Below are 19,459 nucleotides of genomic sequence, written 5' to 3' on the forward strand. Positions count from 1 at the left end.
TTTAACTATTCGTAAGGGTTAGAAGTGCTTGTTGCACAGATTTTCTAGAACAGGCTTGCTGAGTTTAGTTTTTATAGTTAAGACTCTGGTCACATAACAAGCTTGTGTTTTGATTTCCATGTTTGGGGTGAGTTGTTTGTTTTATTGGATGTTGGGGATGGGAGTGAAGAGGAAGAGGCATTTGAAGTTACTCTAACTATTGTGTCACCAAATGAGACAGTGATAATAGAAAACCTGAGATGGAGCTCTACCTTAAAGACTGGTTTAAAACAAAATAAATCTAACCAATACAAAGTTCTTTCTGAGCTCCGCAATGTTTTAGTATGATTCATAGTCTAAAAGGAAAAAAATCTTATTTAAGTGTCAGTGTTTCTAATTTCTTTATAAATTAAATTAATTTGATTACAGTAAAGTATGATATTAGAGCATAAAATAAATTTCTGAATTGCTTACTGTCTGAATACTGACCTGCCTCTCCCCAGACCAGGCATAAGTCCTGAACAGGAAAACATGCCAAATACATAAATACACATTTTGACTTCTCTGCCAAGATTGTTAATATGCCAACAACATTAGCCTCAAATTTGGTGGGAAGGGTTACCACTGATGTGCAAGGTGTTATGCCCCCCACTTTCTTCCACATAGTGTTTCATTACTTGTTATAAACCCAAGCAAAGAGGCTAGTGTGGGGGATCAGACACCAAGGGGAGGGGTTGGTTAGCAACAGAGCCCACATAGAGTCCCAGGAGTCAGACTCCAGAGACCAGAAACAAAGGTGCAGATCTAACTTTATTGTCCAGTGTAACAGCCTGTAAATGACTAAAAGGCCAATCAGACCATCCCATGCTAGCCTCAAGCACCAGTAACAGTCAATGTGGGAGATGTGGGGGACAAGGTTACCTTAGACTTTGTAAAAAAGGGGAATGCAGTCACTGCCCTAGCCTTGGATCCATTTTGGGACTTCACTGTGTGCTTGAGTCCCTAGTGTGCTTGAGTCCACTGTGTGCACTGGATCAGGACCTTTCGAGGAGTGGTAGGAGTTGCTGATGTTTCATTCGCCATTCCTGTGGGCCTCCAAAGGGCTTACCTCAACATTCCCCACAGGCTAGGCTTATAATCAGATGTTGGCTCTACATACCGCAGGGTCTAGCTTAGTTAAGAGGTCTGCCCAGGGTTGTGAAAACTAAATGAGGATAAGTGATGCATATACAGAAACAGAACTGCTTAGTGCAGAGTTTTAAGTCTTGTCTGTTGCACTGTTGTCTAAGTAAAATAACTCCAGAAGCCAACCAACCAATTTTAGTGCCTCTAGTTACCTATATGTTCTGTGTTCATGGAAATGTATTTCCATGCTGCTCCGTGTTTTATGTAATGGAACTTTGGAAGGGAAACTTTAAAAGTTTAACTACTGAGTGCCTTTATACAAAGGAAGTTGTATAGAACAACTTCCTGTCTCTCTTTGGTTTAAAGTTTAAATTCTGCTGTTAACTTTAAATTGGTAGCAGTTTTATTGTCATTATGGGTTCCTCCCAGCCCCCTCTGAGAGCAGTTCTCCTCAATATATGTGAAAAGCAATCTACCAACAGATTTGATTTCTGCTAAAATCCAACAAGTTTGATTTCTACCAAAATCCCTAATCTTGCATTGGCATGGAAGATAGTACCTTAGGACGGAAATCCCATGGTTTCTAGTTGAAAGGCATGTAAGGATTGCATAGCAGTAGTGCCAGCCATGAAGGGACCACTAAAACAGTAAGCTTGTGCTTGCAGCTGCATAACCTGTGTGCTGAGTTCTTGAAAGCTCAAGTCAACCATGCAGGTGTGTGTTTTTGTTTTTTAGTTTTTTACTGTTATTAAATAAGCCCATTATCTGCATTTATTTTTAGGATTCTTGTTTTGACAACAAAAAGGATTATAGATACTGGCTCACTTTCCATGCAATGGAAAACGCTTACAATTCTTAGAAGAAAGTTTCAACAAGGACACTCAGTAGGGTGGTAGTTAGTGTCCCTCCCCACCAAAAAGCTCATTATTTTATAATTTTTAAAAAGTGATTTGGTAGCCAGGCATGGTGTTGCATGCCTTTAATCACAGCACTCATGGATGCAAGAGGCAGGCGGTTTGCTCTGAGTTCGAGGCCAGCCTGGTCTACAAAGTGAGTCCAGGATAGCCAAGGCTACACAGATAAACCTTGTCTTGAAAAAAAATTTTTTTTTAATTTATTTATTTAATGTGCATAGGTGTTTTGTCTACATGTATGTCTGTATGAAGGTGTTAGATACCCTGGGACTGGAGTTATAGACAGTTATGTTGGGGCTTGGAATTGAACCTAGGTCCTGGAAGAGCAGCCAGTGTACTTAACTGCTGAACCATCTCTCCCAACCCCTATTTTATCCTTTTTAGTGTGTTTTCATCAAATAAAAATTTTGTGCATATTTTGCAGTTTTAAAATAAATAAAAATACATCTGCCTATAGTCAGGCAGAACTAAGAACAAAATCCAAAATGTTTAAAATAATACTGTTTTTTTCGGGGGAGGGGGCTTTCTGAGAAAGGGTTTCTCCGTAGCCCCGGCTACAGAGATAGAAGGCAAGTAGCATAGGGCTACACAGAGAACCCCTGTGTTCAAAACAAAACAAAACAAAACAAAAAGCATTATACTTGCTGTGCTGGTAGTTTGGGTTTGTTTTTTTTCAACTTGACCCACTAGAGTTATTTGGGAAGAGGAAACCGCGATGGAGAATGTGCCTCCATGTAAATCTAGGTAAATCTGTAGGGGTAGTTTTTCATTGATGATTGGTGTAGGAGGGCCCAGCCCACTGCAGGCAGTGCCACCCCTTGGGCTGTTGGTCCTTGGTCCTCGATACTATAAGAGAGCAGGTTAAGTAGGAGCAAGCCAGTCAGCAGTATTCCATGGGCCCTGCTTCAGCTCCTGCGTCCAGGCTCCTGTCCTGTCTTCCCCTCAGTGGTGGCCTGTGGCTGGGATGTGTAACCCTTCTCTCCAGATTGCTGTTGGTCATGGTGTTCATCCAGCAGTGGGAGAGCACATGTTGCTAGGAGAAGGCCTAAGGGGTTCTCCTACTTTTCATAAATCCTGATAACTTTTCTTGAAGTAAGTACTTTATTTGATTACTATACATAGCTTGTTTTTATTTTACTAGGATTCTTGTGATACATCTCTTAACATCTGTATAGTATTCAGATGTTAACAGACAAAGCTGTTAAAAGTATTAGTTTTTCTTTATGATTTTTTTAACTATCAAATTTAAAAAGCTATTAGATATGATATATAAAATTGAAATACAATTTTAAGATATTTCAGATTTTTTTTATATTGCCCAAATACCACAACTTTTTTATTTTTCCTTGTTACTGTGTTCTCGCAGTCAATCTTCCTACCATTATTTTCAGTGATAGGGACTGCACCAGGGCTCGCTCATGCTCTACTGCTAAGCTGTAGCCCCAGCTGGCCAGCCCTTACCTGTAAACTCACAACAAAACTACAAATGACAAGATTCACAGAGTGATGCTGTCTGTCTTCAGTACCACCTAAATTTAATTTTGTTTTTTCCTCTCTTTGGGCTTTTATCCAACCAGTTTAAAGGACATATATATCCTCTCTATATGAATATATATATATATATATGTATTTTTTTTTCCAGACAGCGTTTCTCTGTGTAGTCTTGGCTGTCCTGGACTCACTTTGTAGACCAGGCTGTCCTCGAACTAACAGAGATCCAACTGCCTCTGCCTCCCCGAGTGCTGGGATTGCAGACGTGCACTGTTGCACCCAGAGTATAGCACACAACCTGGAAGCCTAGGTTTTATATTGCCCAAATACCACAACTTTTTTTATTATTCCTTGTTATTGTGTTCTCGCAGTCAATCTTCAGGAACTGCTTTCAGAGCTGGGTGTGATTGTCTGTAATCCTAGCACTCCTGTGGTGAGGTGGGAGGAAGGTAAAGACAGGAGGACCAGCACACAGCTCTCAGTGCATTTGGGCTAAAGTTCACAGTGGTGACAGAAATGAATGATGCTGCCTCAACAATGTACAAAGCAAGAAGGATATGCAAGAAGATTTTATTCATGAAAATACACTTTAAAGCTAGGACATGTGCTAGGTATGATGACACACACCTGTAGTCTCAGCACACAGAAGACTGAGGACAGCCTGACTATATTGTGAGACCCTATTTCATGGATAAATATTAATGTATTTGAGTGGGGTGCTTTTGTTTTATTAAGTGTTATATACAGTCTTGTGGCATTTATAGCATTTGGAGTTATTCTTGAGAACTTTTCATTTGGGCAACAAACTAGTACTCGTTATTTTTCATGGCAGCTTTCCACTGCATTTTCTTTGTTTGGGTACTTTCTTTTTTTTCCTGCCATTCTTAGCTTTCTATTTTCCAACTTGAGTTTACAAAGAGTATGTATCCAAAGGACTTCCTCTAGTTCCCAGTACCTCTTTATCTTGAGAAGTTACCCGGTCGCCCAGTTCTCACAGTGAGTTATAAAAACAGACAGCTAGAGAGATTACAAAGTGTGGCACCACTGTGAGTTGAACTAATGCACAGTTTTGATCTGGGAACAAGGAGATACCATGTGCTATAATTCCCTTAAATTTTAATCTACAAACTGTTTTTAAGAACTTAACTGCCACTCCCAGCCCCACACATGAAGCATCATGGTTGGAGCTAAGGAAGAAGACACCATAAATTAGCAACACCTGGCATCTAGATTTTGGTTGATAATGACATCTGCTAATGAAAGGAACAAGGATCTATGTGGTGATTTTAGGGGATACTGATCAGGCATTTTGTATAATGTACTTCAAGAAGTTGTCTACTGTTTTTCTCATGAAGTTATGAAATTAAAAGAGGAAGAAATAAGGTCAAAGCCATTTTTCTAACATGAAGAGTGCCTGCTAGCAGAATGCTTACCACCGTTACTACTGATCTCACCTGTGTGAGACCACAGTTCTGGGTTTCTCTGCTACATGATTACTCTTCACCCCCACTCATCTGTGCTGTACTTCAGTCCTCCAGAGGAAGACTGCCCATGCTTGAGTAGTGGAGGATAGCACACTCCTTCCTTGCCGACATAATGTGCACATAAGCTAGTTAAAATTCGCCTGCCTGAGTGATTTATCTCTTTACCTCATTTGTTTACTCTATTATTTCTTTTTATGTGTACCAACTCATGGGTATTCCTCTCATACTCAAGGCTATAACTCAACATTATTGTGTCCCTTTATTGCTTAAACTACTCTGCTTAAGTCATTGGGAACATTTTTCATTGGCTGTCAGTATACTTCTGACATACTTCCATCAATATAGGCATTCTGTTGATCATAGCATTATTGATATTGGTTGGTTGACATGGTATGTGGTAGTAATAAAAGAAGTTTGTTTGTTTGTTTGTTTGTTTTTGTCTTTTCTGGCAATACAAAATACTTCAGGGTTGTCTTCTGTGTTGTGTGCCTCAGTCTTAGAGTCACTCATTTCTCCACGTAGTGCTTTTTTTTTTTTTTTTAATTAGCCAGTGGTAAATATGTAGATGCTGCGAATGCTGTGTAATTTACCAAAGTGGTTGCATGGTGGCATAGACTAGCCACTGTTTGTAAGGCATCCAGGTGTTTCATTCCCTCCCCAATGCTTGGTATTTTAATTTTAGCCAGCCTAATGTGTCATTGTGTATGTGTGTAGTTTCTGAGCTACTTATGCTGTCTTATTTAGTTGCTTAAAATGCAAGTATCAAAATACAACTATTTACAGTTATTTCATTCAAACTGTTACTACATTTGAACATACAGAAGCATAGAGATTTCTTGAGAATTGACTTTTGTAAACTGCAGCAGGTGTTTTTAACATTCACTACTGTGTGAAGATCCAGGTATTCAAAAGAACATAAAAGTTACAGCAGTCTCTGACAGTGTTTCTGGGGGCTGAACATGTATAAACTTGAGTTGACAGCAGCAGGTAGGTCCATTTAAAATCATTATCCAGAACTTCTCTCAAGTCACAGTATCAAGGACAAGGATTTGTGTTTAGAACTTTGTAAGATTTAATATCTTTTTCTGATAAGAACTTATTAAACTCGTCATTATTAGAATTTCTTGAGGTGGGTTGTGGGTTTTGAGGGTTGGCCTGTGGCAAATCAAATAGATGTTTGAAGTTTTTCAGCATATCTTGTAAGACCAATATTTTAAACCAGTGGTTCCCATGGGAGTCCAGTTATCATTTTTCAAGTTTCAGAAGTTCATCATGAGTTCTTATTGTCTGGTCCCATGGTCAATGAAAGGGGGCAGATGAGTGGAATCTGCTGGGGGAGGTTAGAACCAGCAGAGTTCTGGTATGCCTCATGGATAACTGCTAGCTTCATTGGCATCTGTTTACTTTTCTCTGTCAGAAGAAATGGGAGGTTTCTTATAGAGTGTTTGAACCCTGAGAATTTGGTGGTCGTATTCTTCATTCTTGTGCCATTTGTCCCTAGAAAACTCTGGTTAAAAGGCATACCTTTTCTGTTTGAGAATGGGCCCATGAGCTTTGTTCCAGAGAGTTAGATTAAGCATTACTTTCTCTACTCGGTTTTTCTATCCAAAGTATGTTCAAAGTAGAAAGGTCACTAGCCTCACTTGTTTGCAATCCATAGGAAGTGTAGCATGAGGTGCAATGAAATGGCACTTTTATTCCATTCTGTCTACCCACATTACCCTTACTTAAGTGACTAGTCCCTGAAAGGAGTACATGCAGAATATGTACTTATGCAGAATATGACCTCATAGCACTTAAAAGTACGTAAATAATGGGACCCTTTTCTACAAATCCAAATAGATATTTATCTTATTAATGCTCCTGGTCCCCTCTTCCTCTGTGTCCACAGGAATCTCCCCAAGACAGTGCTATCACCAGAGATATTAACCGCACATTTCCAGCTCATGACTACTTCAAGGACACAGGAGGAGATGGACAAGATTCCTTATATAAAATATGCAAGGTATTCATATTAAAATGTAAAAGCATTGGTTCTGAATGATGGTTCTGTTTCTTCAAAATTATATAAAAGACTACAAAATGTAATTTGGGGGCTTGTTTCTTTGAGGAGTTTTGTTTTGAGGTCTTTTGTTTCTTTTTGAAATAAGGTCGTTTGTCTAGACTGTCTTCAATCTCACTGTGTGTTCAGGGGCTGCCCTTAAATTCATGTTTTTCTTACCTCCAGTTCCCAAATCCTGGATTACAGATGCATTCTATCATGCTGTCTACAAAGTATGATTTCTATTTGATGTTCAGAATTGGAAAAGAAAGATAGGCAGCAAAAGAGAGAATCTGAAAGCCAAAGATAACACAATTTTAGACTCACCAAAACTCAGGAAGTAATGAGGCTGGAGAGCTGACTCAGTATAACAGCATGCACTGCTCTTCTGGAGGACCTGAGTTCAGTTCCTAGCACTCACACCTAGTGCCTCACAACTTCAGGAACTCTAGCTCCAGGGAATCCAGTGTGTATGGACTCTGCGAGCACCCACATTCATGTAGCTCATGCTGTTACACTGAAAGTAGCTCTCAGCCAGTTAGCTTTTTAAGATATAATAAGGAAATAAATAGAAAACAGGACATAAGAGAATGTAAGAGACAGAGGCTAAGATGAAAACCCTCACAGTAGGATCTTCTGGTGAGCGAAGCCATTGTATTACAGACCCATAACCACAGGCCCTGCCCGGGGCTGTCCCTGTCAACAGCCAGTCATGGATAGGGCAAGGACCCGTGGGACTCTACTTTTCCCCACTCAACTGTTGACTACTACTGAAAGATTCTCGGAAGAGTCCTCTTCAGTTGTGTACCCACTAGTGAGCCCCCATTGGTGAGTCCAATGGAGAGTTGGAAATCCCTGGTCATACAGAATCCTAAGTTAAGTTCAAGTCAGTGGGTCAGAAAACCAAAAAGATAAATGTGGGAAAGAGATATGTCACAATGCTGTTAACAGGTGTAGAGAGAGGTAAGAGGGGTGGGGTGAAAGTAATTAGAGTGTATTATATATGTTCATGAGACTGTCAGAAAACATATTTGATAAAAATTATGTTTAAAAACCATAAGGAGACATAGAAAAATTAAAGCCAGTGTAACTAAATGTGAAGCTTAGGAAGACAAAGACCATGAGCTTTCCTTATCTCAGTTTTTCCCCAATCCTTTATAGTACATATTTAGACTTCAAACTTGGTTTGTAAAACACCTGGGGAGCCATGGAATGTCTATATACATTGTTAGTGTTGAAGTAGACTCTCTGAATATGGCCCAACAGTAGGAAGTGACAATGACCATTAAGGAGGGTTTGTAGCATTGTGGTGTAATAAGTAAGTGGTGGTAAATACTCATTTCTGTCAAAAGACCTGTATCTGAGCACTGTAAAAGGAATAGCCTATTCAGCTGTAATCCATTTTAAAATAGATTTATTCTCATCTTAAAGATACAGAGTATAAACCTCGTACATCAGAGCTATAGTGCTAAAAGAGGTTGGGACTAGAACTCTTCAGTCTTGTCCTAACTTCAACTGATCTTTGATCTTTTCCTTCTCAGAATTAGGTAGTTTTTTATATCCAGGCAGGCCACAGGATGTGTTCTTAAAGAACCTCTGCTCATGATTGAAAAGAGAGAGCTATCAGCTAGATTTAAGACAGTCTTTCTGGTGACACAGTATATGAGTTGACCTGTTAAAGACAGATTTCAGAGAAGTTGTTCTTGAGTTTACAGTTTTAATTTCTCTAAGACACTCAAAGCTGTGATTCTGTTGTAATTTTCTTAGGTCCTTTAACGACTTCTTGATTGTGTTTTCCACCTGTTGCCTCCATCATTCCTTACCATGTTACAGAGTTCTCAGAAAGTGTCCCTGTGTTCACTGTCTCTGCCTCACACTCCTGTGTCTAGTTCCCATCTCTTGATCTCCCTGACCCTTTGACTCAGCCCTCTTGGTTATCCTCCTACCTTTCAGCCTCATCAGTAACTCCATTTTCTCTTCCTGCCTGCCCTACCACAGAGACTGTCCTCAGGTACTCAGATGGCAATTCTCCAGCTCTACATAGTCCCCTTGAGGTCCCCTCACTCTCAATACTAGACTGATGCACACAAATCTACATTAACTTGAGGTCCAAATTCCTAGGTGCCAGTTAGCCTCTGTCAGAATCATAGAACAAAGTTGGTCTTTCCAGTTCATTTAAGAAACATGTTTATTCCACATCATACTATATTGGCTGGCTCTTTGACCTCCCCACCCTCCAAGGGAGGAGCAGTCCTCTTAGGCCACAGAGGAGGACTTTACAGCCAGTCCTGAAGATACCTGATAAAACAGGGTCAGATGAAAGGGGAGGAGGTCCTCCCCTATCAGTGGACTTGGAAAGGGGCAGGGAGGAGATGAGGGAGAGAGGGTGGGATTGGGAGGGAATGAGGGAGTGGGATACAGCTGGGATACAGAGTTAAGAAAATGTAACTAATAAGGAAAAAAGAAAGAGAGAGAGAGAAAGAAAGGAAAGAAAGAAAGAAAGAAAGAAAGAAAGAAAGAAAGAAAGAAAGAAAGAAAGAAAGAAAGATAAATGTTTATTGACAGGCAGTGGTGGCACACACTTTAATTCCAGTGCTCGGGAGGCACAGAGGCAGGTGGATCTCCATGGGTTTGAGGCCAGCCTGGTCTGCAAAGTGAGTTCCAGGACAGCCAGGGCTGCACAGAGAACCCTATCTCAAAACCAAAAAAAAAAAAAAAAGTTTGATTATTATGATGAACTTCTGTGTATTCACTTCATATCAGCCTCTTTCTACATTGCTTCCTCTGTCCTTTAATATTTCAAAATAAAACTGAGAAATTTTTCTTTTTAATTTGGAAATCTTTATCCAAAATTGGATTATTGTCCTTCTCATCCAGTAATAGCTTTATATCCAGACTTCCCTAAATGCCTTTAACCAGCTGGCAAGGTCAGGACCAATCAGGACCATCCTCTCAGTTGCTGTATCTTTTGATTGAAGTCATCCTTTCCACGATTTCATGTTCCCAGGTTGTTTGATATGATTGATGACCCTCTGCTCACTCGCTCATTGCTGGCAATCATAAAAACTGCTTTGAATTTCTAGCCCAGCCTCTGGGGTCTAGCCTCCTTTCATGCTACCCCAAAATTTGCTTCTTGTCTACCACAGAATTAGCTCATTTGTGCAGCTTCCACAGAAATCTTGAGTACTGCAGTCATAACACAGTAGAATGCAATAAAAACCCCTTCATTCATTGGTGATGTTTTGTAATCTACCCCTGACTCCTGACTCAGTGTTGCTGCCTCACATGAGCTCTCGCTTTTACGGCGTGATTGACTAATCGGAATTCCCTCACTGAGTGAAGTTCTCAAGGACAGTAGCATCTTTGGCACACTGCTGAGCCCCTAACTATCAGTGAACCCATGAAATGACTTCTCCCTTTCTTTATTATAGACCCTTAAGCTTTATGCTCCAATTGTTTTTAAAAGAACACCATGTATCCTCAATACCTGTGTGCATTCATTTTTGTCCCTCATCAGCCTGAATAGCATGCTCCCTTCTGTTCTCTATATGGAGATTCCATGTGTATATTTCATCCTTCTACATAAAGTTGCTTAAGCTGTGCTAAACCCTTTGCCTGAGAAGGCTGAGTGAGGATAGTGAGAAGTCAACACTATGATATTAGTAGTGTGTATAAATATTGTGCATACAATTCAACAAAAGTGAGAAACAGGCCTCTGACTCTGTAACTGATAAACTATTGATAATACCTACAAAGACATTACCAAATGCTTTCCAGAGAACTGTGCTAGTTGTTATTAGCCATGACCGTTTTCAGCACTTAGCAATATTGTCCCTAACATTAATTTTTATTAACTTAAGGGATAGGAAGTAATATGCCTCCTGATATTATAAACAGATGCTTTCTAAAGCCCTCTTTTTGTATCTTGTCTTTGGAAAAAGTATACATGCTTTTCATCTTGTAGTCCTCTCATCAGACAAGCTGTGATAAGCCAGTATAATAAAATTACAGTGAATCCTATCCTAGTTCATAAAGATAGGATTGTATCTGTTTGTAAAGTTATGTTGTCTCTAAGCTAATGATAAAGCTTGCTTATTATTAACCTATCATCTGATAAACACTGGTGTCTCATTTGCCTAAAAAACAAATTCTAACACACCTAATTTTCAATTCCTTTCTTAGGACATAGGAACTTCGGGACACAGAAGTGGGAAAATAAAGGAAGTCTCATCAGAAATAAGTTTGTCATACAGGAGATAGAAATCATAGGATCATACATGGCAGTGGCTCTCAGCCTTCCTAATACTGCAACCCTTTAGTACAGATCCTCATGTTGTAGCGACCTCCCAACCATAAAATTATTTTGTTGCTACTTCATAACTGTAATCTTGCTACTGTTGTGAATCATAATACAGAAAGTATCCAGAGGAAGCCACAGATTATTTTAGAGCCATCACTCTTACCAGAAAGTCTCATTGTCTTCACCAAAAGTCTTTTTATCCAGATACGTGATTGAGTAACACGAATAGCCCAGCATCCCATCCCGAAGAATTTTAGAGTTCTAGAGAAGATGAACATTTAAAATGTGGCCTACTACAAATGCTATAATAGCTATGTATGTTTGCCAAGTACCAAAGAGTTACAAAGAGAGGGGGTTAGTTCTAATTGAAGTGGGGTGCTTTAGGACCTTTAGAACCCAATTTAATGCTCAACTTATTTCTGATAGATTTTCTGCTTGGCCACAAGAGTAGTATGTTGACAGCACCTTTTACTGTGAATATGACACTGGGATTGGAGAGCTGTATTAGCATCATTCTTTGGGTACAGAGTGTTTCAGTGAGCCTTGGGTAGCACCATTCATCTTGGCTCCTGTCATCAAGGTCTGAGAGGAGAGGCAGAGCCCGTGAATATGTCACTTTCATTTAAGTACTGTTTTTGTCTCCCTGTGCAGGCATATTCTGTGTATGATGAAGAGATTGGTTACTGCCAGGGCCAGTCTTTCCTTGCAGCTGTGCTTCTCCTCCACGTGAGTAGCTGGATCTGTGTCACCACTACAAGCACCTGCTGGTCTTATGCACAGATTATGGTTGTGCTTGGCCAGATTCTTAGACAGACTCTTTAACTTGTATACTTACAAGCTTTTAACTTAATTTAATGGCACTATGAAAAGAAGCTTGATGAGGATAAATGGCAGTGTTGAAAACTAGTACAAGGTTAGATTTCCTTTTTATTTTTCAGAAGAGTAGATAGACTTCAGTATTGGTTGGCCCTTAGGGACTTTTTTTGTCTGTGAAGTAGCCACTGTCATTAATAGCTGTTGGGAAATGTATATGCTGGGAAGAGAGCAAGGCTTTTATTTAATGTTACTGTATTCGTGCATACATTTAATAAAGACCTTTACTCCCCAACTTTATTTTTTTTAAATACATAGTCAGCTGAACAGCTATATTTAATAGTCTACATTTGACCTCAGTTATTGATTTATCACTTTGTCTTCATTTTTTCATTTCCACAAAAACAACTTAGTATCTTTTAAAAGAACATTGCAAACATTTGAGCCTATCTTGAAGAACAGGGTGTTCTGCATTCTAACTGTAATGTGATCACACCCCACACTGATGTGTCGGTACAAGCCACACTCAGTGCTCCTCCCAGCGGATGTGCACTTTGTTGTGCTCCATGCCGGATGAGTGTTTTACTAGTGAGCTGTGTCTCCTGCCTGTATGTGATTCCTTTATGGCTGCTCTGACCATGATCCAGTAACAAATCAGACACTCTATTTGCTTGTCTTCTGACCTTACACTTTTGATCTAAACCACCCTACTGTCTTTGTTGCAAGCCATTGACATTGTTTTTAATTTAAGCACTTTGTCTCAAAAAATGTCACAGTCTTAATTTGATTAAGTGAGCAAAGCTACTGGCGCCACCATCTGTAAGCAGACGGCTACACAAGCATGCCTTTAGGGATTTTAATGGCTCCATACACATAAAATGCAATGAGCAGAAGGAAAGCACTGGCAGTATTTTTTAAGGCTTCAAGTTACCTTAAATGGGTATATTGGTTATTTGACTGGAACTACTATAAACAAATAAATAAATGAAGCCCACAGCAAGAGATATAATGAGATATAAAGTCTGGCTGAAACAACAAATCATAAAGAAAACCAGAACTTGACCTGTCTGTTAATGATATAATGTTAGCATATTTCAGTCTCCCCAGAACTAGCCTTGCTCTTCTCTAACTCTGCTGTACTGGACAGATACCACCAAGCTGAGTTTACAGTAGAAAACAGAGTGTTTTTTTCTCACCTGTAAAGCCATCTTTACAAAAAGCTTAAAATCCTCCAAGAGATTCCTGCCCTCTCAGAGCAAACACGTAAGCTTTATTTTGGCTCTGTCTCTTTCTTCTCTACCCACCTCCCAATCCTGTTACACTATGTCTCCTTTAATTCCACACATTTGAAATTCTTCAGTTTCTATTACCTCTTTGAATGCAGTGCTTTCGTGCCTTTAAATATTTCCATAGCAATGTTACAAGGAAAAATGACACTGAGAAGTACACGGTTTTCAGGGTCTACTGCACTGTAATGGTTTGTCTGCCAAGAGGAGCCTAAACAAGGTGTCCGCTACAGTCTTGCAGTCTGCTTTGAATAGACATCTCTCCATGTTCTTTATTCTGCAAAGCCATGGAAGTAGACATTTGCAGACAGAAATGCAGGAGGGCTTTGAGTGGCACCACTGCCACCACTACTGTTGTACTTTGAGTAATGACATTGACCTGAGAATGTAGAAGGCCTCTTCTAGAATTAGCTGCTGTTTTGTTTTGTGTTTTTGAGACAAGCTGCTTTTTAAGATCTTTTGTTAATGTATGTGTATTTGTGAATGCCTGCTTGAGCTTATATACTTGACGTGCATGTAGGTGCTTACAGAACCTGGAAGAGTACACTGGATGCCCAGAAACTAGAGTTACAGATGTTTATGAGCCACCGTTTGGGTGGTAGGAACCAAACCCAGGTCCTCTGCAAGAGTAGTAAGTGTTCTTAACCACTGAAGCCATCTTCCAGTCCCACAGCTGTTTGTTTTTTTGTTTTGTTTTGTTTTAACAATGATAGGAAAGGAAAAAATTTGGTAGAATGATATAGCAGCAACAGAAGGAAAAATGACTGAACAAAGGCCTTGTGATTTCAGAAAGCTCAAATATAGTATATGTACCAGCAAGTTTGTACCCACCTCTAATCCTGTTCTCCCAGAGGGGCAGTTCCTTTTGTTTTGTTTTGTTTTGTTGTTTTTTTGAAGTCAGGGTTTCTCTGTCTTAGTCCTGGCTGTCCTGGAACTCGCTCTGTACACCAGGCTGGACTCAAACTCACAGAGATCTGCCTGCCTCTGCTTCCTGAGTGCTGGGATTAAAGGCATGGGGCTACCACCTCCTCGTTGAGGGACCTGTTCTTGACTGTATGGGTGGTACAAGCTTCGCTGTCCTGTGTACTCATCAGTCCTTCTGTAGGTTCATAATTCATTACACTCTTGCTGTTGGGAGAGGCAGTGGGAAGCAAACAGTAGGCCCCATTAAACATTCCTTGCCTAAGTGATTAATGCTAGTAAATAAAACTGAGAACTGGGTTTCTGTGCATCACTCCATTTTGTGATAAGACAATGGAGGGACAAGCTAAAAATACTAAAATAGTTGTTTTGTCTCCCACCCTCCATCTGTTATAGATGCCCGAAGAACAGGCATTCAGTGTTCTAGTTAAGATCATGTTTGACTATGGTCTCAGGGAACTTTTCAAGCAAAATTTTGAAGATCTACATTGCAAGTTCTACCAGTTGGAGCGCCTCATGCAGGTAAAGGGAACTCAGACTGGGTTGGATGAATAGGTGCAAACTAATGGCAGGTAGGCGGGAAACAGTGGCATTTATTCCTGTTGTTTCTCACTATGTGATGAGGATGCAGAGATCACAATGCTGGGAATGTGCTGTCATTAAGTCAGTCTTAGAAACAATCTAAAGATCAAATTCCTTAGTCAGACCTTTCCTGTATCACATTCAGGGAGGAAATGTTCAGCAAGGCTACAAGGGTGTCTGTTTATAGGCGTCCCCACCAAAGTGAAACTTTTTCCCAAAACATTTCACAACTTGGAAATAAAAACTGGCTTTCCAAATACTTGCCACTGTTCTAGGGAATTCCTCTTTCTTTAATTAGTTTGTTATCTGGAAAAGAACTGGTAAGTATTATAATGTTTTTCTAAATATCTAGAAAAACACATGTATATGACTTTTTTGGCTACTGCTGGCATATTTATGAGTCTCCTGAGAATTAATAGGTTAACTGCATATGTGCCCGGAACTAATGAGTTTGCTGTTTCAGGAATACATTCCTGACCTGTACAACCACTTCCTGGACATCAGCCTTGAAGCACACATGTATGCCTCCCAGTGGTTCCTTACACTTTTCACTGCAAAATTCCCTCTCTACATGGTCTTCCATATCATTGACCTGCTCTTATGTGAGGTATGTATCATAGGTCACAGTACTTAGACTTGTGTGGGCAGTGTACTTCACTATAAGCTCTGTCAAAATCTCGTCCTCTGTTCTGTTTTGGTATTGCCTAATCTGAGCTGAGATGGTTCTGCCTGAGGCCACTGTTCTGCTCACCCTGTCCCAGAGGTTCTCTGCTAAGAAAAGACATATTAGATATTTAGGCTAGTTAGTATTCGGTTTGGCTCTATCACACTCAATAAGTGAAATAGAGGTTTCTTTCTTGTGTAAAGACAGAGGTTGACAGAGTCTTATCCTTAGAACTAAGCTGTAGCTCTTATAGCTGTGTTTGTGTTGGGAAGCTGGTACTTCTTTTTGAGAGGGAGTTTGTTTAGGATTTCCTGGATGCAGAGAGTACAGGCATGTGACTCTGCTCTTAGCTCTGCTGGAGTGTGTATCACAGCTCCTAGGTCTTGCTGGTGGTCTCACCCAGAATTTCCATGGGTGGGCTGAATTACAAGACCAACCTGCTAAAAGGCATTGTCTTGAGGCTGGGAAGGAATTTGCTAAAAGTAGAGCATTGTCACTAAAAAGAAACAAGGCAGTGTGGAAAATGCCCTTAGCCATGACATAGTTTGAGATTTGAGAAGTGTGTATGTGGAAAGAAAGAAAGAAAGAGAGAGAACCAACTAATTATAAAATAATGTGCTTATGACAGAAACATTGGAAAATTTGATTAGAAATTATTGAATACTTTAATCTCTACAGTTTAATAAAATTTTGGTGTATACTCTTTCACCTTCTTTGCTCTTATATGTATGTACGTCATTTCTAAATGGAATATTACACTTTTCCACTGTAATATTATAATAACATATTATGGTTCTTTTTATATCTTGAAACAAACCTTTAATCCTTGGGAGGCAGGGGCAAGTGGATCTGTGAGTTCAAGGTCTACAGAGAGAGTTCCAGGACAGCCAGGACTACACAGAAAAACCCTGTCTCAAAAAAAAAAAAAAAAAGGAGAGAAAAATATTAGTTATAAGAACGACGAAGTCCCAGACACTGTTTGAGTTTAGTTTGAAGACAGTTGTTAGCATCTTCCCTCACCTGTTTTTTACCCACAATTCCCATGTTGGTGAGACAAGGAAGGCAGATTAGAGACCTCACACCAGATTCAGTTCTGGGGTACGTGGGATTGCCATCTTGATAACTCACTATTTTGTGAGTATAATATTTGGGTTTAAGATCATGGACTATTTGGGGAAAGTATTCATTCTTTTTGAGTGTGAGGATAGGGCTGGAATCTTCTCTGAGGAAAACTGGAGCTTGAGTCTTCTTTAAGTACGTTTCCAGGATAGCCCTAAAGCTAACAGAACAGCAAGGATACAGATACTTAATACTGTCTTATCTCTTTTCTTTCAGGGAATCAGTGTAATTTTTAATGTCGCCCTTGGATTACTAAAGGTAAGTGTTTGTTGTCCTGCCTTGTTCCATTGTGTCTTTAGTTTTCATTTCATGCTAGGTGGTCAATGTGCTCTGCTGTTTTCATTGATGGAATGTGTGACAGTTACTCTGCAAAACCTAAGAAATATTTTAAAGGTTGCTGGGATTGTAAAATGTTTGTTGTGTAGCTTCATAATAAACTTTTTTTTTCATACATGTGGTTCGTTTTTCTTACTTTATTCAAGACTTCCAAGGATGACTTGCTGTTAACAGACTTTGAGGGTGCCTTGAAGTTCTTCAGGGTTCAGCTTCCTAAAAGGTACCGCTCAGAAGAAAACGCAAAGAGGCTCATGGAACTAGCCTGCAACACGAAGGTAAAGCAACGTTTGTAGTAACTTATTCTTCAGTTTTCAGTTAATATCTTAGATTTTCTGATAAAATCATTTATGTTTGTAATATATAATTGATAGTTCACATTGAGTCCTCTTTATTTTAAATGTTTGCTGCCAGAGTGTTGGAGAAACTGTTAAGGGCTTTCTATTTATTGGTGGGAGTGGCATTGCTGCTATTTTTATTTTGACTGAACTATCCCAAGGTGAGAACCTATAGTAGCCAAATTCATGTTCATTTATATAGCTCATATACACAGCTTGAAAATAATTACAGTACATTGTAGCTGTATAAGTATACTTGTGTTTTGGCTGTGATGTCACATGGAGTCAGGTGTAGTGTTATCAGTAATTGAAAACAATTCAGATTTACTGAGCTTATATATATCTATAGTCTCAGCATTTAGGAGGCTGAGACAGGAGATTCATTAGTTTGAGGCCTGCCTGGACTACATAGTGAGCTACAAGCAAACCTCATCCACATAGCAAGACTAACTCATAAAACCAAAATAAACAAAAACAAAGTAGTGTCACTTCTGAAAGCATGAAGGATCGCCCATTTCAGATAAGACTCGCACCCCATAGTCAGGGGTGCTGTGCTGCGTACCTTGCGCCTTTCTGTTTTCAGAACAGCTTCATATACACTTGGTTTCTGTATCTGTGGGTTCAGCCAATTGTGAATTGAAGATATTTGGAGAAAAATACATGTGTGCAAAAAAACACATTTTTTTCATTGTCATTGTTCCCTAAATAGTACAGCGATTAATCTGCAGCATTTTAGTTATTATTAGTAGCATAGAAATCACATACTACTCTCTACATGTTGCTGCCACTTTGATTCCTTTTGTTTACAGCCTGTATCTTCACACTCCACACCGTGTCCTTAAAGTGTCCCCTGACTCTGACCACTTTAATACCACTTCCTCTCTACAGTGGCCTCTATCTGTCTTTTCCCATTCCTTATTTCTTTGCTTAAAACTCTTATCTTACCACATGACTCAATTCCTGCTGAGGCTCCCCAGATCCCACAGTTCATGTACAAGGCCTCGGTGGACTCTGATTCTATTTCCTGCTCCTTTTTACTTACTTTCTGCCTCAGACCCCTGGCTCCCTTGTGTTTGGAGACATACATGGAGCATGTTCACCCCTCCATACTGTGCACCGGCTAGTCTGTGTCCTTCTAACTCTTGTGCTAGCTGTGTGCAAGGGTCCTTCACTGCAGTGTCTTCACTTCAGACATCAGACATGTCTGCTCCAGTCACAGCATCTACCAGCTTCCTCAGCACTTCTGACCTCACTGAAGTGGACAGTACAGAAGAGACTAGTTCTTGCTGAGTCCTTAACGTGAAGAATAGTGTCTGACATAGAAATACTGTTTGGCTGGCTGACTGGTTAAATATGCTGTGTTGAGTTTCCATTTATTCTTTTACAAAGATTTGAACATGTCTTAAAAAGAGTTCCCAAGCTGGGCTCGGGGCACATGTCTGTAATCCCAGCACTCGGGAGGCAAAGGCAGGTGGAGCAATGTGAGTTCAAGGCCAGCTTGGTCTACAAAGTGAGTCCAGGACAGCCTAGGCTATGCAGAGAAACCCTGCCCCAGAAAAGAAAAGAAAAAAAAGAGGTCTAAGTACCATCAGTTGAAAACAGATTGATGCTTTATTTTCATAGTTCAAATAAGAGCTGTTCACAGAAGATACGTAGAGAAAATTAAAGCTCATGGGGCCTATCCTTCCAATGAAGTATCCAAATATACCTTTGGTATATTTGCATACAATGTCTGTTTCGTTTTGGACATGAAATTCCTTTCAGACCTAGAGAACTTTGTGTGTTTGGGGTATATTTTGGGTGGTTACCATATTTGTACTTACTCTAGGTGAGGCTGATTTTTCTTGAAATTCATTCAGCACAGGAAGCCTACACTTCACCGGGCTATAGGACATAAGACTTTTCTGCTAAAAAGACAAAGAAAAGCATGCACCAGGGGTATTTCAGTCTTGCTGCTGTACTAAACACCAACACGCCCGAAGGAAAACAGACAGAGTGCTTAAGTTGTTGGCATAGTGGAACTGTGTGGTGCAGATTTCATCATTGGAATGCCTCATGAGCCCTGTGTC

General features: G+C 39.8%; 1 protein-coding gene across 9 annotated transcripts in view; it reads left to right on the top strand.

Annotated features, from left to right (window-relative positions):
* The window catches only part of Rabgap1 (RAB GTPase activating protein 1), a 126,505-nt gene that overhangs the window by 87,932 nt on the left and 19,114 nt on the right, over positions 1 to 19,459 (top strand). For all 9 annotated transcript variants that reach the window (XM_060390060.1, XM_060390062.1, XM_060390063.1 and 6 more), the window contains 6 exons: positions 6,885 to 6,998; positions 11,986 to 12,060; positions 14,751 to 14,876; positions 15,400 to 15,543; positions 16,936 to 16,977; positions 17,202 to 17,330. In XM_060390060.1, coding sequence (XP_060246043.1) covers positions 6,885 to 6,998; positions 11,986 to 12,060; positions 14,751 to 14,876; positions 15,400 to 15,543; positions 16,936 to 16,977; positions 17,202 to 17,330 — 630 coding nt within the window. The remainder of the gene's footprint in view (positions 1 to 6,884; positions 6,999 to 11,985; positions 12,061 to 14,750; positions 14,877 to 15,399; positions 15,544 to 16,935; positions 16,978 to 17,201; positions 17,331 to 19,459) is intronic.

The sequence above is a fragment of the Meriones unguiculatus genome, chromosome 8, assembly GCF_030254825.1.
Source record: "Meriones unguiculatus strain TT.TT164.6M chromosome 8, Bangor_MerUng_6.1, whole genome shotgun sequence".
NCBI classification, from domain to species: domain Eukaryota; kingdom Metazoa; phylum Chordata; class Mammalia; order Rodentia; family Muridae; genus Meriones; species Meriones unguiculatus.